Here is a 23,997-nt window from a genome sequence, read left to right as displayed (position 1 = left end):
GTAGGCTGCTCTGAACAAATGTGTTTTGAGGGAGCGCCTACAACTATGCAAGTTGTGGTTGGTCCTAATATCTTGGGGTAGAGCATTCCAGAGGATTGGTGCAGCACGGGAGAAGTCTTGGAGTCGGGAGTGGGAGGTACAGATTAGTGCAGAGGTTAGTCGAAAGACGTTTGCAGAGTGCAGCGGTCGGTTAGACCGATATGAGGGAGGAGATGTAAGGGGGTGCTGCACTGTGGAGAGCTTTGTGGGTGAGAACAGGTACTTTGAATTGTATCCTGTAATGAATGGGTGGCCAGTGTAATGACTGGCGAAGAGCGGACGCGTCCGAGTAACGATTAGCTAGATGGATGACCCTGGCTGCTGCATTAAGGATGGACTGGAGAGGGGAAAGTCGAGTCAGGGGGAGGCCAATTAATAGAGCGTTACAGTAGTCCATAGTATAAGTATATATAGTATGGTATAGATGTACATCCTCCATGAGTAGATTACAGAAAAGCACTGATGCCCTCGTATATACAACCAAATTCTTGTCCGTCCTAAAGGTTACAGATTTTTTTTTGTGACCGGTATAGTAGTTTCTTTTCAATTTTTATATGCATTTGACTAGACATGGCTAACCATAGATTTTTTAGGTATTGTTTGGCATTTGATCGTATCCTACTTCTAGTCACCTTTCAGGCTCTATAAGTGGTAGATTAATGGAAGATCTGACTGATATTGAAGGTTGCTTGAGATATAACTCTTGTCAAAATGTTCTGCCTCTCAGATGAACGTCGTGAGCGAGGATACACCCTGATGTGACGCTAGTATGAGGTTAGGAAGTGTGCCACTTCCCTCTTTAACATGCGGTAGAACCTGTTTATCTTTAGACATTCATCTCTGCCCTGCCAAACTCTATGTACAAATTATCATTTCCGGGGGCCCAACATTCACATTTTATGTATCTGTGGTATAACAAGGAAATGTACAGTACATGCTATACTCGGCTGTTCATAACCTATTTTAACAAAAAAAAATTTGTTAGCTGAGGGATTTCTGTTTCCCACTATTTCTTGGCTACTAGAAGTTATATTTTAAAGACTCATCACAATAGAATATTTGACACAGAAATAAATGACTTCTATATTTTTGTTTAAATGTGTTAGAACTATGGCGAGCTGTACATTCTTACAAGGTTAGGGCTAAAATAGTATTACTAGTGAGGAGAACGAAACTTTGACATGCTCCGTGTGGGACCAGGAAAATCGCCAGCATGCATCACCCCAAAACGATCAAGAAATGGTTCTTTGACTTTTCTTCCATAGATATGACCTATTACGTTACGTGTGGGGCACTCGTATTGTACGGTTTGTTGCAAATTTTTGTTGTGGAATCTGTATTGAAAAAATGTAACACATACAGGGAACTTTGATGTGCCATTGTACATATTTAGAACATGTTTTATCTTTTTTTTTAATTATTATTGTGTTCTTCATTATTAGCAGATAAAAATTTTTGTTGAGTCTGGCTATAATGTCCCTCATAAAATGTTCAAACAGGATGATTGGGTCTGTTTTTTTTGTTTTTGTTTTTTTTTTAAGTGAATTTGTCATCAGATTTAACCCAGCTAAACCATTCAGGTCATAGAATAATGAACAAAGTGATACCTTTTATATCTTTCATCCGCTGCGTTGTTGCAGAGAAATCTTCTTTTATCTTGCTACGTGAATTACTTGTTCCAAGCTATGGGCTCGACATCAGCCGATAGATCTACCTCCACACACATTTTCATATTTTGTGCCTTCTTATAATCCCTTCTCCGTTCCTGCGACGTCAGCTGTTGCATGCAAAGTCTTGCAAGCGCACAGAAATCTCCTTATGGTTATGTGGAAAAATAAGAAAAGTTATAGCTCCTGGAAGAAGGGGAGGGAAAAAGCCCAATCACAAAAATGTAAAATTGGTCTCGAAGGGGTTAATGAATGGATATCTGTTTTGTATCCTGTAGTTTTCACGGCTGTCGTGTCTGTATTTTCTGTTCTGACCTTGTTGCCCACTGTAACTGGTGTGACATGGTGACCTCTGCAGTGTGCATTTAATTATTTATTACATTTTTCCTGAGTGTTTTGTGTTCACTGTTGCCAAAGTTGTGTATTTTTTATTGGTGCGACGGTGCCTTTTCTCCCCCATAATATATGTATTTCTTGTCCCAGTGTAGAATAGCGTCAAATACTTCCTTCTGGCTACTGTTGTTGATCTGCATCGCTTTGAATACATTATAGTTTGGAGTTAAAAGGTGACATTGAGCTCAATGTCTTCTCTCAGCTGATTAAACATGTATTTGCGTGTGAATATACCTCTAATTTGGTATTTAGAAATAGTGGATTGTCACAATAGGTCTTGTTCAAATGTAGGATATTTTTTGAGGATTTTTGGTGCACATTCCCATAAAGCCGCAGACGTGTAAATAGCATTTTTCCAAATGTCATTAACACACTTGAAAAAATATTACCGTAAAACATTAAAAAGGTATGCTGCAGATGTTAAAGGGAACCTGTCACCCCCAAAATCGATGGTGAGCTAAGCCCACCGTCATCAGGGGCTTATCTACAGCATTCTGTAATGCTGTAGATAAGCCCCCGATGTTACCTAAAAGATGAGAAAAAGAGGTTACCGTATATTATACTCACCCATGGGCGGTCTTCTGCAGTCCGGGTCCGATGGGTGTCGCGGTCTGGTCCGGAGTTTCCCATCTTCATTCCATGACGTCCTCTTCTAGTCTTCATGCTGCAGCTCCGGCGCAGGCGTGCTTTGTCTGCCCTGTTGACGGCAGAGCAAAGTACTGCAGTGCGCAGGCGCCGGGCCTCTGACCTTTCCCTGCATCTGCGCACTGCAGTACTTTGCTCTGCCCTCAACAGGACAGAAACTATGCCTGCACCACAGCCGCAGCGTGAAGACAAGAAGAGGACGTCATCGTAAGAAGATGGGAGGCCCCGGACCGCGACGCCCATCAGACCAGACCACCCCTGGTGAGTATAATCTAACCTCTTTTTCTCCTCTTTCAGGATACATCTTGGGCTTATCTACAGCATTACAGAATGCTCTAGATAAGCCCCTGATGCCGGTGGCCTTAGCTCATATACGATTTTTGGGGGTGACCGGTTCCCTTTAAGGCACAACAAATGGTGTTTGAGCCACAGGAAACACTCAGGCTACCTGCTGACAGCGTAGAATTTTGTGCATCAAATTTCACCATACAGCGGCTGCAAAATGTGCATGTATAACAGATCTTGCTGTAGACGGTCAACCATCATAAACTTCTTTCACACAACAAATGGTGTTGAACCGTACTGTTAAGAGTAAAAATAACCGAAGGAGCGGTAAAATGAAGCGTGTATTCACATTGCGTGTAGTTGCAGTGGAATCTGAGGTTCACCCTTGGGTTTCTGCCAGGGATTTGCAGCTTGAACTGCTGCTGTGCTCATGTGGCTTTGCTTTATTCAATTGACTTGTCACTTGTCCCCACGCCTGGATATCTTGCGGCTGTTCGAGCATGCCGAAGTCACTCGGCTAGTACATGAGCATGCTCAGATAACACCTTATTGAAGCACGTTCGCTCATCACTAGTAGTTTCCAAATGAGTTGTAGAAAAATCCCTGCATGTATGACCGTGAACACTGAGTTCCGAGTTAAACCAATGGGAGTTCTCGTGCAGATATCAACAAAGAATAAGCAGCAAAACCATGTTCAAAAAACTGTGTGAATGTACCCAGTGTGGTACCGGAAGGGTACATCTGCACTTTGTGTCTTTGCAGCGTTTTATTTCCTTCTCCAAAAATCAGCATTTTTGCCTCGGTTTTTATGTGCATTTTTGCAGCGCTTTTTATTAGCGCCTTTTTTTTCTCCGTTTATAAAAAATGGGTGAAAAACATTAAAAAGCTCTGGAAGGATTGACATGCTGCATATTATAAAAACAAAACAAAAAAAATGTCAAGCTCAAAAAATGTCAGATAAAAAAAAAAACCACGTGCATAATATTTTTGAAATCCCATTCACTTCTGGGACTGTAAAATGCACTGCGTTGCGTTTTTTCATTGTTTTTTTTTTGTTTTCCATGCAATTTTTTTTTATCGCGTTTTTTGTCTTTGGCAATGTAATGATTTAAATAAAGCTGCTTTGCTTTTGATACTGCCTGGTATTTGGCATTGACAAAGCGTTATTGATACGGTCATGTACAGATTACATGCATATAATTTTCCACATCTAATGATTATGGGGAAATTGACATGTTTGGGATTTCAAACACGCAACGCCGGTCAGTTAATAAAATGCACAGTGGGTAGAAGATTTCTATCAATCCCATCCGCTTTGCTGGAGTTGCACAAATATAAGCAGTCTCAAAAACTCCTCCTGGGAACCTAACCTAAAGCCGCTTTCCTCTTAGGCCTCATTTACGTGTCATTTTTTTCACATAAGAGAAAAATGGACCAAGTTTCATCAGTGATTTTGGTCAGTTTCAAAATTCTATCAGAGTTTAGTCCGAGTATCATCAGTTTTTCTCGTACATGGGGGAAAAAAAAGATTCTTCTCTAACTTCTGCTGTTTTAGCAGTTTGTAAAAATGTGACTTCACTCTTGCATTGAAGTGTTGTCTTTTTTTTTTCCCAAGGACCCATAGACTTACATTGCCAATTTACATTAAAATCAGAACTACTATCCCGAGCAGCATGGTGGCTCAGTGGTTAACACTGTACGGTGGCTCAGTGGTTAGCACTGTGGCTTTGCAGTTCTGGGCTTCTGGGTTCAAATCTGACCAAGGACAAGGCCTGCAAGGAGCTTGTATGTTATCCCCGTGTTTGCATGGGTTTCCTCCGAATTCCCTGTTTTTTTTCCCCCACATTCCAAAGACCTAGTGATAGGGAATTTAGATTGTGAGCCCCAATGGGGACAGTGATGCTGATGTCTGTAAAGCGATATGGAATATAATGGCGCTATAATAAGCAAAGTATAGTAAATAGGTGAAAAACTGGCATCAGAATGGAACCTAAGATTTATACGTGGTCCTGTAGCAAAACTGATTTGGGACATGTTCCATCTACTGATTAGTGGGGTAGTTCTTCCCTATGAGAGAATGGGGGGCACAGTGATTGGCTGTCGTCTGTAGTACACAGCTGCTTTTGTGCTTTTTAGAATTGTCCATCTTGTGTATTAAGAAAATAGTTTATTTGTATTAAAAGTCCAAAATTGTCGAACATTGCTGTATAAATCCCGGGGCTCTCCTTTGTGGGATTGCACTTATCAAACAGTGGTATTACTGGTTTCTCCTGCAATGTTGGGCTCTGTTTGGGGGGCAGGGAACTTTCATTCTAGCATTCTTTTACAACAAGAGGAGGGAGGGAGCAAATAACATAGGATGGCTGTGTATGTGCTTCTTACTAGTGGTCTGCAGGCCGTGCAGAACAGTGGGCATTGTCCTGAAAGCCTGCATTGACAGTGACTGTTGGAATAAAGTGCTTGGGTTACCCAAATGTTTTTGTCCTATTGACCTAGTGACATTTTCTAACTATTTCTAAAGCGGGAATCCGTATTATGGCTTTCAACAGCTTCTAATGGATCTGGGACTTTTTGTGCACTTGTGCTATCTTTCGCTGTGGTCTCGGGGTCCGTCTATTGTGTTTAATTTTTGAGATTACAAGAAACCTCAGCGATTTTTCTCTTATTTTGACCTTCATTTATAAAGCTTGCCGCTGTCAAGTGCATCATGCCTTGTGGGAACATGGATGAAGAAAGCCTATTCCTTTTTCCCTCCCAGTTTAATCTTTGCTCTGTTGCACAAGAAGAAGCAACAGTCAGAAAAAGGCAAAGCTTCAGTGTCTTCTATAGGAAGAGGAGGAGCAGCACTGGCTTGGTGGAGGGGGTTGGGGAAAGGAAGAATTACCTTTCTCTCACTCCAGCAGTTTAGGTTCATGAGAACTACATCCTCTCAGCTGCTGAGCACTAGCATCCAATGCCATGATGTCAGCGTCTATCTCACCAGCTCTACCTGCCCTACTAAGGAGGGGACAGGTCAGGTTCTCCTCCCTTGTTGCGTGATACTTCAGGGTGGTAACTTCCTGCTTTCTAGTTTAGTAAAGAAGAGAACGTGAGCGAGCAAGAGCAAGTAGGTGTACCTCCCCCCCTGCCTCAAAGTCTGGACTGACGGATTAAAGAGAAAAAAAAAAATCCGACAATCTGGCTACAGCCTTTTTTATCTTCATGAGAGGGATTCATTAAAAGAGCCAACATGTTAGAGGATATAGCAGCAAAGCGTCGTGACCATCCCGACTCCTGTACAAGCCCGCTGCTTGCTCTCGAGGTTTGTAACCATTTATGCTTTAATAGAGCTGTTTTCTTGTAACCTTTTATTTTTAGGAAGTGTGCTGTGTGTGGCCGGGATTGTCACTTTGTTGCCTTTCTAACCTGTCCAAAGCCAGTAGCCGTAGAAATGAGCATTCTTTGCTTATGTCATTTCTTATGAATGTTAAATCCGCTTTTACTGCTGTCACAATAAAATATGGAAAGTGTTATGGAAGTGAGTGTTAGCCGGGCTTATCTCTCAGGGAAGTGTTTGACTCTGGATAGCTGGTGTCTTGTAGACTTGTATGATCTGGTTACCAATCTGTACCATTGTGTGCTGGATTAATTATTAAACCCCTGCTGTATAAGTGCCTGGCATGATCTGCTTACTATAAAAGTATGTTGTGCTGATTTGCACCTAAACTATTTGTCAGTTCTGTAGTATCTAGCAGAGGGGAACATTAGAAGTGTAGGCCTTCATCTGGGACATTGTAAAGTGGTGTACATGGAGTGTCTGGGTCAGTAAGTTCTCACGGCTTCAATGTATGAACGGAATTAAAGTTACCTATAGTCCGAAATATTGGCATCCATTTAGAAACTGATGTGTTCTATCAGGTTCCAAAAAATAAATCAAGGATGATGTACAAAAAAATAGTCTGATGACTAATAGAAGGATTTCTGATTTTGCCTCATGCACTCATTAAATAGGATCAGTCATGACAGGACACTTCAGTCAAGCAGTCAGATGATGACGTCAGATGGTATTATTTTCATAAAGCTTTGTCTGGAGTTCAGATCTTAGGACCTGGGTTACAAAATGTAGTGAGCAAAAAAGGGGCAGTGGGGGGGGGGGGGGGAGAGGGTCACAGCAGAAAATGCTATGTAAATGTTTGATATCGTCTCATCACAATTGATTAATTTTAAAGAGGTTCCGAGGTATTCCAAATCACTTTTTGCTAAACATTGAGACGTTGTGCTTATGCCCCTGACGCATGTGTGTTTTGCTACGGTAAGTATATGAACCCACTGCATTCACAGCCATGTGAACGTGCTCCTAAAAACTAAGGCCATGTTCACATCACTTCAGAGCAGTCTGCTGAAGGTGTATTTCCTGGTGAATGCGTCCAATGGAAAGTTCCAAAATAAGCCAGCACTAAGGTTTATGGCCGAAAATAAACGTACGGCCTCATTCACACTTCTGTGTTTAAGCACGTACGTGGAAAAATGGGCCCCGTTTCATCAGTCTTTTTTTTTTTTTTTTTTTTTTTTACCATCGGTGTTTTTCACGGATGGATAAAGAAATAAAATACCTTTACAAGGCTTCTCCTATACTTGCGGTGTGAAATACCGATGGCACACTGATGGCATCCATGTTTTTCATGGATTCATAGACTTAAACTGGTCCTTGTCATCTGTGCTGCCGAAAAAAAGCTGACCAGTTTCCTTGCGTTTTCACGAGCACGCAGTCTGTGAAAAAACACGCACATGTGAATAGCACCATAGATTATAAGGGGTACTTGTTGTTTCCGTGAAAATAAAGGATGTCTGAATGAGGCCTTACGGAGTATGTGATATTGAAAAGATATGTGCAATAAAAAATCAAATGACTAGCACACGATTGAAATTAAATGACGGCACTCCAGATATGGATGGTCACCTACTTTGGGATAGGTGTTTGAAACCAATGTACCAACATGCTTGAGGGATTTGTGCATTATGCACGGTCCCTTAAAATTTGATTTGGGCTTGTGTCTGTGCGGTTCTAGTATGGCACCCATTGAATTTTTTAGGTCCGTACTGTGCTTGTGTTCACTGCTTTGCCATGGGCGTGTGGTCTACACCCACCTGTCATATGGATGATGAGTGTTGGGCAGGTTTACCTTTTGAAAGCTCTTTCAGCCATGCACAGTCAAAAATTGCCAGATATAATGGAGAAAGTCCCACCTCTGGTGGGGGGATGAAAATGTTGATGGCGTTTTTGTCAGTCGCATGAAAGAGCGTTGCTGTCCAGTATGTTAGTGTCGATAATTCTGGTTGCCTGGGATTGTTTTTCTTTTATCCTAATCTTCTGTTCACATCTACCCTAGTTGTTACCATATTTCTGTTCTGTTATAAGAACAGAAATACAAGGATAATGGAAGTTTCGGGCCCTCGGCATGCCAGACCCTGGCTCTGTCTGATGGGCGACATTGATTATAATGGGGGACACCTGTTGGGTGACCAGCGCCTTAGCAGAAAGGGTATGTGTCCATGTTCAGGATTTCCTCAGGATTTGGTCAGGATTTTATGCAGGTAAAATCCTGACCAAATCTGCACCTGAGGTCACATGCATTGTCCTTGCGTTGTTTCAGCAATGTAAGGACATGCTGCTTTCTTAAAAGACGCGCCGCATGTGCGTTTTCGCGGGTCCGCCGCCTGCGTCTTTTACTGCATAGTGGAGACAGGATTTCATTAAATCCCCTCCACTATGCTGTAACATCTGGACGCTGCGTTTTTGACGCTGCGGCTCAACGCTGCGTCAAAAACGCAGTGTTTCCTGAACGTGGGAACATACCCAAAGGGGATTTTAGTGGGGCAGCATGTATGAGCTTGGTGCAATACAAAAAAATGGCATACATCCTGTGATATCATTGAAGATTAATCTTTGTCCAGTGCAGCTGCCTACACTGTTTACTGTACAGACCATTTTCTAGATCTTTGCTTGCTGTCGGTGTGTATTTGGAGGCTTAACACCGACCTGCTTAGTGTTGCGCGATCACGGTTGGATTTTGTTACAGTGGACTTCTGCATATTTATCTATGGAGTCCACTGTACAAGGCAGTAGTGCTAGGAACAAGGTGCACTGAATACTATGCCTGACCCCAGTCAGCAGCAGTGTGTTATAGCATCTGGAGGCAGAGGCAACATTTGCTGACAATAAGCAGAGATTTTGAAGATAATGGATTAAAACATAGATTAGGAATCTGAATAACTTTTCTTTATAAAATCTTTGCATAACATTTGACAATCGTTTTAATAATCGGATGAGGTTGTTTGGCGCAAAATAGTTGTCGGATATCCCAGTTTCTATGAGCAAATAGAAGTAATTATTAAAGGGAATCGGTCACCAGTTTTTTGCTATCCCATCTCAGAGAAGCATAATGAAGAGATCCTGATTCCAGCGATCACTTACTTGGCTGCTTGCTGTAGTTTTGATAAAATCCCTGTTTTAGCAACAGATTTACAATAGAGGATCTGCTTCCATCGAGATCCTCCATATTCTTGAGTTCTACATAACCCACTTCACCAACCACTGAACAGCAGTTTTCTGCCTATGCACAGTGTAAGAAAGCTGCCAATTAGTGTTGTGGGCAGGGGTTATGCACAGCTCAGCATTCAGATAACTGCCCTCTCTGCAGCAGAGAAAATTGTGATTTTTATCACAACTGCAGCAAGCAGCCCAGTAAAGTCATGTATTGCTGGAATTAAAGTTTCTACCCCCCACATTATGCTGTTCTCGGATGAAGTAGCAAAAACCAAGTGACAGATTCCCTTTAAGGCCAAAGCATAACTGCAGAGGGAAAGATCCAGCTCGCTGGATGGGTGAATTTTCCATGGTGGCAGCTTTTGTTACAGAATCCATTTCTAAAGGATAAAAATCTGACCCTGATCATGGAAAGTACAAAACAAGTGTACAGCCTATCCGAGCGCTGAGATGCCTAGGTTTCTCCACAAATTGCTTTGAAGTTGTATTTTTTCCAGATGCAATTTTGCAATAATATTTGTAAAAACACGTTTTTGACTGCAACGTGGGAACCTGTTCATAATAGGTTTAACACTGAGGAAAGTTCTATGTCTATCACATGGCCAGGTCAGATGTTAGAGGTTGATTCACCAGGACTGGTGTGTTGTAAACCAGTTTTACGGCTTGATTCACACTTCTGTGTTTTAAACACGTACATGAAAAAATTATATTGTGTCCGTTTTTGGCATCAATGTGGTCATCAGTGGTTTTCACTGATGGATAAAGAATTAAATGATAAAGCTTCTCCTATATTTGCAGCAAACAGATGCCATCCGTGTGCTGTACATGTTTCTAACAAACCCATAGACTTGTATTGGCCCTTGTCATCCTTGCTACTGAACTCCCTGCCCCAGATCTATGAATAGCACCATGGATTATAATGGGTACGTGTGAAAAAATGGATAAACCCCAACATGGACACGTGACTGAGGTCTATTGCAGAGTTTGCTGGAGTAAATTCATTAAGAGGTCCTCCTCCCTCTACACCCTGCCACTTTCCAAAAAAGTTTGAGGGTCTGTCATAAAAATGTAATTTGGAACTTTTTCATGTCCTTTTTCCAGCGCAAACTGATGAATCGAGACGTGTTGTGTGGTGGTTTTTTTTGTTTTTTGTTTTTTTTATAATTACTTTTCATTGTATGATTAGGAAATACTTTATGAAATCTGAGCACCTGTTTAAGATATTCTGCTCATGATCCCATAACTAATCTATATTGCAAGGATACATATACTGTGCACAGAGAAATGAATGAGCCCATACTTGTCCTCCATTTATAAGGTAGTGGGCTTGTAATATCGCGTACCGTACTATAGAAGTGGCCACCTCTAGAGGCATTTCTTCTCACGGAAAGTATAGCTTGTTACAGAGACCTCCTATCACGGCACAGAGTGCTTATTCCCCATGTTACATAGGACTCTGTGTTCTGCCAACATGCTGCTTTGTTTGTTTGTGTACTAAACATAATTAGTTTCTAACGACGGCCTGTTTATATTCATGGTTATTTTGACTTTTTTAATTTTTTTATATATTTACCTAATTGTTTGACTTTACATATCCTATTTTTCCAGGGCACTTTTTTGATAAATATTTTTGTAATACTAGTAAAATATTTATAAAAAGATGCGTGAACGATCCATACGGTATAGATTTATGGTGACTGGTTTAGACCAATTTCTGATGTTGGTGCCCATGTCAAGAATGACTGTGATAGAGCCAGACTCAGTGCAGATAACTGTTGAACAGTTGATCTATCATGATTTTTTTATTCCTGTTGGTGCAAATAGGTTTGCTGTAATCAATATTTGCAGGACCCTATCCATCGGCCACATTGGTAAACTGATTTGCGCCCTGTCAAGCCTATCGATAAGCAACTCCTTCCTTTTAAATTATGACCCTTGTCCTGAACGATTTGCAGAAGGTTGAGAAAATGAACACTGAAATCTCTAGCGTATGGTCAGATTTGGGGTGCACTGACATGTAGTGTTTTAAACCACTTGGGTTCCCAATTTTTGTTAATAAATTTACTGCGTACTCTTAGGGTATGTGTCCACGTTCAGGAAACGCTGCGTTTTTGACGCAGCGCAGAGCCGCAGCGTCAAAAACGCAGCGTCCAGATGTTACAGCATAGTGGAGGGGATTTAATGAAATCCCGTCTCCACTGTGCATTAAAAAACGCATGCGCTTTTCCCGCAAAAACGCACATGCGGTGCGTTTTTTCAGAATGCAGCATGTTGCTACAATGAGCAAAACACGCAGGAACACCGCAGGTGACCTGCCAGTGACATCAGGTGCATTTTTGGTCAGGATTTTACCTGCATAAAATCCTGACCAAAGCCTGAAGCAAACCTGAACGTGGACACTAAGGGTATGGCTCCATGGTCCGTTTCGCCGGCGGGATCGCCGCAGCGGCGAAGCCGCTCGGCGCTAAGCCCCGCCCCCTTTCTGGGACGCGATGGTGCCGGATGTGTACAGTACACATCCGGGATCATCGCACCCCTCGCCATAGGGCCCTGTGATATGCCTTGCGGGGACGCTGCGTCCCCGCAAGGTGTACGGACATGCTGTGTTCTGAAAAGACGCGCAGCATGTCCGGAGTCGCAGGGCCGCCGCGTGCGGGTTTCCACGCATAGTGGAGACGGGATTTCATAAAATCCCCTCCACTATGCAAGAACATCTGGACGATGCTTGTTTGACGCTGCAGCGTCAAACAAGCAGCGTTTACTGACCGTGGAAACATACCCATACCCTTATATTTCTGCAGTGACGACTTATTAGATGGCGAACCTTGTAGTTAATAACCAGGTGGAAATAATACACAAGAGGCTTCCAATTAGTCATACTCTAAGGGGCTCGGCTCATTTCACAGCCAGCCGACACGGTGAAAGAAATTTTGGTACTTTTTCATTTGTTTGTATGATTGCACAGAAACTTCTATTGCAAAATCGCCTTAGTCCAACTCTCGACCGCATGCTATGGCACCTGTTTAATGTCGAAATCATTATATAGTCCGCGAACATTCAGTGAAAGTAAATTGGGTGTTTTATACCTTATTCACGTGTTCCAGGAAAATTCTGTACGGATTTTGGTTTGTGTACAGAATAAAATAATTCAACAATGATGTACGGTAAGTTCATTACCCTCACTGATTTTGAATGGAAAGGACACGTTTTGTCCAAATATTTACCTGTAGGTCCATGTTGGAGATCTGACCGTCTGCCTTATATTTCTTGAATCATCTTGTAAAACACAAGTTGGATCTGCCATATGCAAATCTGAGACATGGGAAAGTATCGTTGTGCAAGTACAGTATAGGGGTGGTGAAGTAATGTCTTGTGTAGATAGTTCCTGAATATAGATACATAAAGTGATTTATTTACCCTACTTAAAAACTGGGGAAAAAAATTCCAAGTGGGATTTTTTTTTCATCCATTGCTCTCTAAAAATAACATACCAGAATGATTACTGCAGTTTGAAATTTGCATAGATTTATTTATTAATTTTTTAATGTAAGTGATGAAGAAAAAATTCAGATTTTTTTTTTTTTTTTTTAAACAAAAGTTTGTCATTTTAATATATAAAAAAAATTTATATTTTTCTTTCAGTCGAGCAGTGAGACATAGCGCTTGTTTTTTGCATGGCGAATGGACCTGTTATTGATTATCATTTTGGAGTGTTTTTTTTAATAGCTTGTCTTGTTTTCTTTTTTGGGCTATTATGCTGCTTGAAAAAACAACAATTACTATATGGGTTACATTTTTATTTTGATCAGACTTTTACAGGTGCAGCGATACCTTATGTGTTTTTTAACTCAAGTTTCGGGGGACTTAAACCTGCGATCATCTAATGGCTCATATTCTATACTGCAGTACCACGGTAGTGCAGTGTATAGCAAAAATCACCAATTCCTATGAGGCTCAGTTTATGGCTGAGCTTCACAAGAGGAACAAAATGTCAGCGACCTGGGTCTTGCAGTAAGCCCATAGCTGCCCGACCATATCATGCCCCGTGGGCAGCAGATAAGTCGGTGTGCATGAGCAACGTCAATTGCGCTATTTAAATGCTGCTGTCAGATCGACGGCAGCAACTAAATAGTTAACAGCAGTGGACTATAGTGGCTTTTAGACAGTTAGACAGATATTATTTATCCGCCACTTGTGCATTAGGTTTAACTCTTTAGTACTTCTCAACACACCCCGACCCGCTCCATGTCAGATTTATCCATTATGGGGCGTCGAGATTAAATCCCTGACCCACTAGCAGTTTTCGGCAGCATTTGTTTGCTTTACCATAGAGATGATGAAGTCTGCGGTAGTGCTAGGGTGTATGTCATTGCTCTGCAAAAATAATAAAAGATCTGTGAGTACAACAGAAGCGAGAGGGTAGAATGTTTGTTTCCTACTCCCGTATATACCATTTCCTGTTGCTGGTCAGATAACCCCTATGAAGGGTTCAGTGGTGGTTTTATATCTTCAGACATAATTTGAAAGAAAGCAAAGGCCTTCTCCGACTTTTACCTTGAAACAGGTCCTTGCTGAGCACAGAGCTTAGCCAATGTGGGTGTGTGTGTTTTTTCTTTCTTTCAGCTGTACTGCATGCTTATCGGATTACTTTTCCTGCTTCAAATGCAGACCTGTGACAAAGCAAAGCAGCCCTCAATCCTCCTCATTACTGCTCAGGTTCGGCATAGGACCTTCTTGTAGAATTGTTTAGATATAAATCTTTTTGGAGCGCTTGTGTTTAGTTCTTCTTTTTTTGGTTTGTAAATGACATTTAATGGTTCCATAAGATCTGCAACTTTCTAATGAACTTTGAGCTTTATTTCCTCCATTTTGTCACATAATATACTCCAAATCAGTCTTCTAAGGAGAAGCTGGTATCCCATCTGCAATGTTTCAGCCTAAGCACAGTAAGCTGTAAAGTTCTCGGAAACCCTGAAATGCACGATTTTCCTCTTCTGCTGGGCACCCAAATTCTGGCTATCTTTTGTGTGTATTTTACTGTGGCATTGTGTGCTTCAGATGAGACCATTTTGCTTTTTTAGATTCCCTGCTGTGATGCTTCACAACAGCAGGGCATGAGGAGGTGGAGGCGGCAGTTTCTCTGCCTGCTGTCACTGTGTCTAATCATTTATTACTCTGTGATAAAGTTTGTGTTTCCCCTGAGCGGGAGGCTATGTGGAGCAGACAGCCTAGGCTGGGGAGGGGCTGTATCTGTACACGGCATGTAATGACATCACCCACCAGGAACAGGAAATGCCCTTTTATCTGCGCGGGACACAAATTAGCATCATAGACCTATGGCTATGTCCGGGGTTGTTGCTGTGCTGCGGCCTTAGGGAGAGGATTAGTCTGTGACCCAGCTCCGCAATGTTACAAAGGTTATCCCTATGGATAGAGAATAACTGGGATCACTGGGGACTCCAGGTGATACCGAGGTCGGGCTTTGCAGACAAGTCTTGCATGGGGCAGAAGTGTGCATGCTTGGTCCCTGCCTCATGTATTGTATTCAGGATTGCTGGAGCAAGACAAGCGTTGTGCTTGTTCCTTACAGATTAGTGGCAACAAAAAAACAGTTTGACTGCGACATGGGAACTCTCCCTAATTAGTTGTGCACTCCACTTGTGTGATCGTTCAAATGACCAGAACAGATTATTTGTTGTTATAGCGCCATTTATTCCATGGCGCTTTACATGTGAAAAAGGGTATAACATAATAAAAAAAAAAAAGTACAATAATTTTAAACCATTCAAGTCACGACTGGTACAGGAGGAGAGAGGACCCTGCCCGCGAGGGCTCATAATCTACAAGGGATGGGTGAGGATACAGTAGGTGAGGGTAGAATTGGTCGTGCAGTGGTTTGGTGGATCGGTGGTCACTGCAGGTTGTAGGCTTGTTGGAAGAGGTAGGTCTTCAGGTTCTTTTTGAAGATTTCGATGGTAGGCGAGAGTCTGATGTGTTGTGATAGAGGGTTCCAGAGTAGGGGTGATGTGCGAGAGAAATCTTGTATGCGATTGTGGGAAGAGAAGATAAGAGGGGAGTAGAGAAGGAGATCTTGTGAGGATCAGAGGTTGCGTGTAGGTAAGTACCGGGAGACGAGGTCACAGATGTATGGAGGAGACAGGTTGTGGATGGCTTTGTATGTCATGGTAAGCGTTTTGAACTGGAGTCTCTGGGTAATGGGGAGCCAGTGAAGGGATTGACAGAGGGAAGATGCCGGGGAATAGCGGGGGGACAGGTGGATTAGTCGGGAAGCGGAGTTTAGAATAGATTGGAGAGGTGCGAGTGTGTTAGTTTTGTTTGCTTCCCTTAAACGATGACTTCTTGTGCATCCACTTGACTACTGTAGCCAATCACTTGTGATTTTATTATTTATTTTTTTAATTCCCCGATACACATTAGACTAATGGTGGCTAAACCCGCCTTCATTAATGTGTATGGGGGTATCAGCCGAGTAATGGCCAGGAGAGATGTCGATAGTGCCTGTCTGATTTCAGATTGCTTTCTTTCGATGTGTGAGTTGGCACCTCTCTCATAGAGAACACAGAATGGAAGAGAATCAACCGAGATGGATGTCGGCCAGTCGGCTAGAGTTCTGTGTGGCTGACGGCCATCTGATGTATATGGTCAACTTTAGCATTTATGGGAAAAGATTGCTCAGGCCCAGGACAGTGATTGGCTGCAGAGGTCACATGAATGTAACGTACCTGTCTGTAATCGGACTGTAAATGTTGGGCTTGTAAAACCAGGATTTTGCTATTTTTTTAAATTAATTACAACCCCCCATCATACCCTGAAGTGACGTTATAAGATATATAATTTTTTATTTTTTTTTAAACTTAAAACAGATGATTTTGTAGATGCAACACTCTATACAAAATTCTAAAATGTGTGTATGTATGGGTGCATTTATAACAGTGTCACAAGAGCAAGATTACATTTGCAGATCATCCAGTAGATTACAATATTCACAGCTTTACCTATATGCAATTTTGATTTGCAGCTGATTTTAATAATTGTGTATTTGCAGCAGCAATGCATCAGAATTACTGTGGATGAAGAAAAATTCTCTACAAATTCTGCTCGCAATACGTGGGTTTTTGCAGCGAGAGTAGTCAGAAGCGTAAACTGACTGCCCATTGGAATCTTTCCTAACACTTGAAGGGTAACTAAGGTTTTCGTTTTTTTTTCTTTTTGTTTTGTTTTGGCAGACTGTTTAATTGCCTGCAATTGATGGGGGAGTGAGGTCCAGAGGCCCTCATCGATTGCTCAATAGACCCCCAAAATAGTGCGCTGCTCTGGAGACGTGAAAGCCTATTCTTTCTATTGAAGCTGTACTCTGCTCTATATGCAACCTCAGGCAACTATACACTCCTGTCTACTGAGTTGTGCAATGTTTGGGGGTCTTGTCTTGGACCCCCACCGACCTGCGAAATATGGAAAAAAAATAAACTTAAAGTTAACTTAAAATTAATTAAAATATTGAATGGATGCACCCCTTTGGTTGTAAAATGAAGGCTATAGTCCCCTTTCTCTGACATCAGAGCAATAATAGATTTTTTTTTTTACATGGAATAAGTGTTCATTTTCACTCCATGTAACACAGGGCATATTGCATCTCCTCTGTCTCCCACCGTACCTGCCGCAGGGACAGATGATACTGTCTCTGGCTTATGTTCCTGCCGGGAATTGACTCAGTTGCTACAATGGCTCCTTTCTCACATCTCCTCTTGTCCATAAACTATTTTTAGGTCAAGGTTTTATGTCTCTACCCATAATGTTTTGGGATATGGCCCGGAGAACAGGTCATTTGAACTGTCCCAGGCTGAGATCTGCACAAGGTGCGTTCATATGTTTTGTTTTGTTTTTTTGTTTCTAGATATTGAGGATTTTCAATAGAAATGCCGTTTTAGAGCTTGCAACATTTGACTCCAGTTTGAAAGTGTCACACGCCATAGTGAAGACCAGACAGTTTCAATGGAGCTAAATAGACTGAAAATCCAAACACTAGGTTTCTTATTTATTTCTTATATTCTAATGTGCTTTGAAACTGGAAAAAACAACCTATCTTGCTGTTTCACCTGAGAAGTCGATGACCACTTTAATGGTATATTCACAGTTTTTTTTTCATGGACTTTTGTGGCTGACAGTCTTTTTCTGCTTTAATTCTGGGGCCAGGTTTGAGCTTGTCGTGTTTTTTTTTTGGGGGGGGGGGGGGGGGAGGCAGAAACATGTCGGCAATTGATGTGTTTCCTCTTTTTCTTCTATGAGGAAAACAAAACCGCACCGCCGTAAGCGTTTTTACCCATGGATATCACTAGAAATCTCAGAGAATATAGGCTTTTTTTGTGGATTTTAGTGCGAATCCATTCAGAAATCCATGTTAAACTCAGCATAACACACTATCAGCTAAGTAGCTGAGATTTAAAAAAATCTTGTTCAGATGTTGAAATGTTTTCTGTGCATAATCTGAATTGTGGTATGGATTCTCAAATGTGAATTTTCATTGCAGATTCATTCTTTCTTTGCAATGCATAGGGTGAAATAACCTTACAAATCCACATGTAATGTACGATTGGGGTTTTTCCTTGCAAAATCAGCATGAAAAGTAATTTTACTTTATGACACAAATCAGGGACCACCACTAGATTGGGCCTAGTAGATAAATTCATGCTATTGAGTTCAATGTTGAAGTTTGTCTTCAGTAATTTACTACGCTCCCCATAGTGGTGGTTACGGTCAGTCAAGATTTTTCACTAGATGCTTTATACTGAAGATTTTCGTTCAGGAAAATGAAAAATGTTGGACTAGAGATGAAGGAAATGTATCATCCTAGAAGTAGGCCCTTATTTGATTACAAAAGCAAAATAATTTTCAATGGGGGACATCATTTTCCGTCTTCTGCTAGCTTTACTATTTAAAAATAATATATTTGTTTGCTTAGGAACTTAAGAAAAAATGTAAATACAATTTAATTTCGCAACCGGTTTCCAGATCAAGGGTATTGAGGACGTAACGCAGCGCTTTAGCAATGAATGATACAAACCTTTGCAGCTCTATAATGTCACTGCTGAGATATCGGCGGCTTCGGCCGATGGTAGCCTGTGTGTGGGAGGCTTTATCCTTATGCAGACGGATTGCTATAATGCACAAAACTGAGTAAATATTGGATAACTGAAAATTTGTATCTATGTAATGATTATAGCACCCGGTAACTAGTTGGGAGGCTGATTTGTAAAAACACCAAGGTTATTCACTTACCGATTTCCCCTCCCACCCACCACCATTCCTCCGGTACAGCTACACGGGTACCCCCCATTCTGCTGATTTACAGTTAGGTCCATATATATTTGGACAGAGACAACATTTTTCTTATTTTGGTTATAGACATTACCACAATGAATTTTTAACAAAACAATTCAGATGCAGTTGAAGTTCAGACTTTCAGCTTTCATTTAAGGGTATCCACATTAAAATTGGATGAAGGTTTTAGAAGTTTCAGCTTCTTAACATGTGCCACCCTGTTTTTAAAGGGACCAAAAGTAATTGGACAGATTCAATAATTTTAAATAAAATGTTTATTTTTAGTGCTTGGTTGAAAACCCTTTGTTGGCAATGACTGCCTGAAGTCTTGAACTCATGGACATCACCAGACTCTGTGTTTCCGCCTTTTTGATGCTCTGCCAGGCCTTCACTGCAGTGGTTTTCAGTTGCTGTTTGTTTGTGGGCCTTTCTGTCTGAAGTTTACTCTTTAACAAGTGAATGAAAAAAGAAGAAGAAACGCAGCACTCACCGTTGTCTGTGGTCAAATCTTCTTTATTACGATATGCGGTTATACATCTTCACGGCACGGGGGAGTTTGGTGAAAAAGGAACATGTGAGGCGGGACGACGGCCGTTTCGCGCTAGGTAGTTGCGCTTCTACGGGTCCGACCCGTAGAAGCGCAACTACCTAGCGTGAAACGGCCGTCGTCCCGCCTCACATGTTCCTTTTTCACCAAACTCCCCCGTGCCGTGAAGATGTATAACCGCATATCGTAATAAAGAAGATTTGACCACAGACAACGGTGAGTGCTGCGTTTCTTCTTCTTTTTTCATTCAGTATTGTGAGACTATTTTCTAACGCTAGCACCGCCGTTTAGAATACGTCCATGGATTCCCTTTTATCCATATGTACCCTGCAGATCCTCCGAAGTTGAGTTGTGCCACTTCACTTTCTTCTACTCACCTGTTGGACTATTCTTTAACAAGTGAAATGCTGCTCAATTGGGTTGAGATCAGGTGACTGACTTGGCCATTCAGGAATATTCCACTTCTTTGCTTTAATAGACTCCTGGGTTGCTTTGGCTTCATGTTTTGGGTCATTGTCCATCTGTAGTATGAAACGACGACCAGTTTTGCTGCATTTGGCTGGATCTGAGCACACAGTATGGCTCTGAATACCTCAGAATACATTCGGCTGCTTTTGTCCTGTGTCACATCATCAATAAACACTAGTGACCCAGTACCACTGGCAGCCATGCATGCCCAAGACATCACACTGCCTCCGCCGTGTTTTACAGATGATGTGGTATGCTTTGGATCATGAGCTGCACCACGCCTTCGCCATACATTTCTCTTTCCATCATTCTGGTAGAGGTTGATCTTGGTTTCATCTGTCCAAAGAATGTTCTTCCTGAACTGTGCTGGCTTTTTTAGATGTTTTTTAGCAAATTCCAGTCTAGCCTTTTTATTCTTGATGCTTATGAGTGTCTGCACCGTGCAGTGAACCCTCTGTAGTTACTTTCATGCAGTCTTCTCTTTATGGTAGATGTGGATATTGATACGCCGACCTCCTGGAGAGTGTTGTTCACTTGGTTGGCTGTTGTGAAGGGGTTTCTCTTCACCATGGAGATTATTCTGCGATCATCCCCCACTGTTGTCTTCCGTGGGCGCCCAGGTCTTTTTGCATTGATGAGTTCACCAGTGCTTTCTTTCCTTCTCAGGATGTACCAAACTGTATATTTTGCCACTCCTAATATTGTAGCAATTTCTCGGATGGGTTTTTTCTGTTTTCGCAGCTTAAGGATGGCTTGTTTCACCTGCATGGAGAGCTCCTTTGACCGCATGTTTACTTCACAGCAAAACCTTCCAAATGCAAGCACCACATCTCAAATCAACTCCAGGCCTTTTATCTGCTTAATTGAGAATGACATAACGAAGGGATTACCCACACCTGTCCATGAAATAGCCTTGGAGTCAATTGTCCAATTACTTTTGGTCCCTTTAAAAACAGGGTGGCACATGTTAAGGAGCTGAAACTCCTAACCCCTTCATTCAATTTTAATGTGGATACCCTCAAATGAAAGCTGAAAGTCTGAACTTCAACTGCATCTGAATTGTTTTGTTTAAAATTCATTGTGGTAATGTCTATAACCAAAATGAGAAAAATGTTGTCTCTGTCCAAATATATATGGACCTAACTGTATATGGCCAATCGGCATCATGTCGACACTGTGGGCAGTGATTGGTTGCAGTGGTCACATGCCTATACAACCTAAGCAGAAAGTGCAGAGCAGACGGCTATGTATAAAAGTAGTTTAGAGAAAAGCCAATTTCACTTTCTTCCTGTGCTACAGTGGGAATAATTACCGTACCTCCAGCCTGGAGTAGCAAATAAAAATACGGTAGTTTTGAAATTATTGAATAAAACAAGTTAGATTCTGTAACTCTTGTCTATTACCTGACCATTGTCTTCTATCTTTTACAAGTCTCCTACAAAAAAAAATGCATGTCACATGTAATGTGTGTACTTTGCCTTGTACCTATTTTGACCTTTGAGCTACCAAGGTAATTGGAGAAGGGATGTACTTAACCAGTAGCAAATCCTACATAAAGGAATATATACATAAAGGGGAAGACATTTCCTGCTTCTTTTTTTGGGTTCTCCAAATTTTAGAATTTTGTAATTAGCATTTCCAATGTCTGTATTCACCATTATTGTCTGAAAAACACTTGTTCTTATGTATAATACATGTACATACACTGGGACAAATCATTTCTTGGCCACTTTCACACAGTAAAACTTTGGTCAGTATTTTGAATCCATAACTTTTTTTTTTATTTATTTGTAAATCAACTCGTACTGTAGTTTTGACATCTAAGAAAGAGTAGAAAAGTTTCCATCAAAGTATTTCTGAGTTTGATCGATTGTCTTACAAGCTTGATTGTATGAAAACCCAATATTAAATGCTATATTACGTCAATTTAACGTTTATATAGGAGGTCTCTGTGGGGCAACCATATATCATATACTGTATGTAGTAGTCCATTCATTTCAATATGAGATCAAAATAAAAGGCTGTCCTTTTTTACATTTTTTTTATGCCCATTATCTACTTTAGAGAAAGATTATACTAATACAGACTATGAAGTTGTCCATTGGGTTCAATAAATTCCAGCGTTGCTCTTGTATTTTCTCTTTTTACTTCTGATGGCTTCGCAGATGGACACTGCAGTTTATTTGGCATGATCAAACGGTTCGTGATTATTTTATTTTTATTTTTTTCACGTATCAACAATCCGTGGAAATCAAAGTCTTCAACCAGCTGGATACTAAACCACCTTGAAGAAAAAAAAAAAAAAAACAATTTAAATCTTAGAAACTACAGGAGTTGCTGTGATGAAATGCTATATAGTTTGTATGTACTGCCCACATCATCCAGATGAAACGTGCAGATGGTTTCTTGGGGATCTCCTCCCAGCAGGGCTATGGAGTCAGGAAGCCAAACCACCAACTCCTCAAGTTCTCTGACTCTGACTCCACAGGACTGGTCACTACTGAGCACGTGCATAAAGTTCAGCACAGATTCATCTCCACTAAAAGCCGAGATCCTTAGATCAGGAACAGAACAGACGTTTATAGGACATTTCCTAACTTTCCCAAAGTCCTTTGAAAAAATTACAACACATCCTGCATTGTACTACTAAACTCAATATATTATGAATTTTAGGAGTCGGAGTCAGTCCATTTTATATGGACTCCACCAAAATGGCAATGCGTGGGCATCTGATTCATAATGTCCTAGATTTGTATTTTGATTAAGGTATGAGGGCCAGTGAATAGTATTAATGCCTTCATCATCCTGGGACTGCTTACACCCAGGCAACATGAGGTAGGGCAAAAAAAAAAAACAACCTGCCACCAAAGGTTGACCGAATAATTCTAGTGTTTTTAGCAAATGCCAATTGAGCATTGCCCAAAAGCAGGTGACATTGATTCCCAGTCACTTATGCTTCCTAACTGGACAGTTTGATATCACTGAAGTTTAATTGACTTGAGGTATGATGGAATGTGTAAGCGTAACAATCGTTTATTTTGAGCAGCGCATTCTACCTGGGAAGTTCTTAATGGATACTCTTGGTGAAATGTGACGCCCATTAAAATGAATTCACTAGACTCTGCTAGAGCTGGGCTTTGTAGTAATTTTCTATGACTTTTAAAGATGGTGGTGATGGTTGGGTTGGATGTCTCAAGTAGGGGAATCCTCATTAATGATACCAATGTGAAGGTGTTATCCAGATTTGACCCCTTTTTTGTGTGTTCTTCATTTGTTTGGAGTGTTGAAGGAAAATGGAGAACACGGAGGAAACCCGCACAAAGACATATGGATAGGGAACTTAGATTGTGAGCCCCTAAGGGGACAGCGATGATAGTGTATGTACAGCGCTGTGGAACATGATAGAGCTATATAAGCAATGTATAATAAATGTTGGGTTGACTATAGTAAATTAAATCAGTTGCGCATTTTTCAGACCCATATATAAATGTTATCCGTCTGTTTTCTACGCATGCCGTACATAGATGCACATGGCCTGTTTTAGTTGGTTTTTGTTGTCTTTCAGTAAATGACCTTTTCTTTCAGCGTGAACATCAGTCTTTAGCATCAGAATATCTAAGCAATGTGCTCCCTCTATTCCTATGCTTGAATATAGGCCCAAAAATATCTTCGCCGTGGGTGGAAATGATTCAGACCGTGCAGTAGAACATGTTTGGTGCAATATTTATCATGGGAAATCTGAGGTTAGGGGAAAGGATTTCTACCACCAAATATCACAGCATCTTGCAGCAAGACCTTTTTCAACTCTTCCCTCTTCTTTGTTTCCTGATGACGGCTTTGAAACTTTAGTCTACTACTAATAATTTTGCAAAAGAAATAGTCTGCTTTCTAGTTTGGGTTCTTGTCGTACCTGCTGCGAAAGAGCTGTAACAAATTTTCCGGTCATGCCTGGTATCATGGGGTGGTGCAGGACACAAGGATTTACAGAATACACAATTGGTATATCCCTGTGCTAGGCATTTGGGCTCTTCATATATAATATACATACATTTCGTAACACAGCCATTCCTTGTGTTATGTTGAGTAAC

General features: G+C 41.2%; 1 protein-coding gene and 1 long non-coding RNA gene across 18 annotated transcripts in view; one reads left to right on the top strand and one right to left on the bottom strand.

Moving 5' to 3' along the window:
* Positions 1–23,997, top strand: part of MARK2 (microtubule affinity regulating kinase 2) — a 164,552-nt gene that overhangs the window by 16,660 nt on the left and 123,895 nt on the right. For 2 of the 17 annotated variants that reach the window (XM_077287634.1, XM_077287624.1), the window contains exon 1: positions 5,888–6,330. The exons of 12 other annotated variants lie outside the window; for them this stretch is intronic. In XM_077287634.1, coding sequence (XP_077143749.1) covers positions 6,259–6,330 — 72 coding nt within the window. In that variant the 5' untranslated portion in view covers positions 5,888–6,258. Of the gene's footprint in view, positions 1–5,836; positions 6,331–23,997 lie in introns of those variants that run through there. 3 more of the 17 variants (XM_077287636.1, XM_077287628.1, XM_077287638.1) reach the window with 2 other exon arrangements.
* Positions 17,027–23,997, bottom strand: part of LOC143806764 (uncharacterized) — a 28,543-nt gene continuing 21,572 nt past the window's right edge. Inside the window, exons 4-5 of the long non-coding RNA XR_013221556.1 lie at positions 21,049–22,193; positions 17,027–18,914 (exon numbers count right to left, since the gene is read on the bottom strand). This is a non-coding gene — a long non-coding RNA (uncharacterized LOC143806764). The remainder of the gene's footprint in view (positions 18,915–21,048; positions 22,194–23,997) is intronic.

The sequence above is a fragment of the Ranitomeya variabilis genome, chromosome 2, assembly GCF_051348905.1.
Source record: "Ranitomeya variabilis isolate aRanVar5 chromosome 2, aRanVar5.hap1, whole genome shotgun sequence".
Taxonomy (NCBI): Eukaryota; Metazoa; Chordata; class Amphibia; order Anura; family Dendrobatidae; genus Ranitomeya; species Ranitomeya variabilis.
This window is presented reverse-complemented; position numbering and strand designations above follow the sequence as displayed.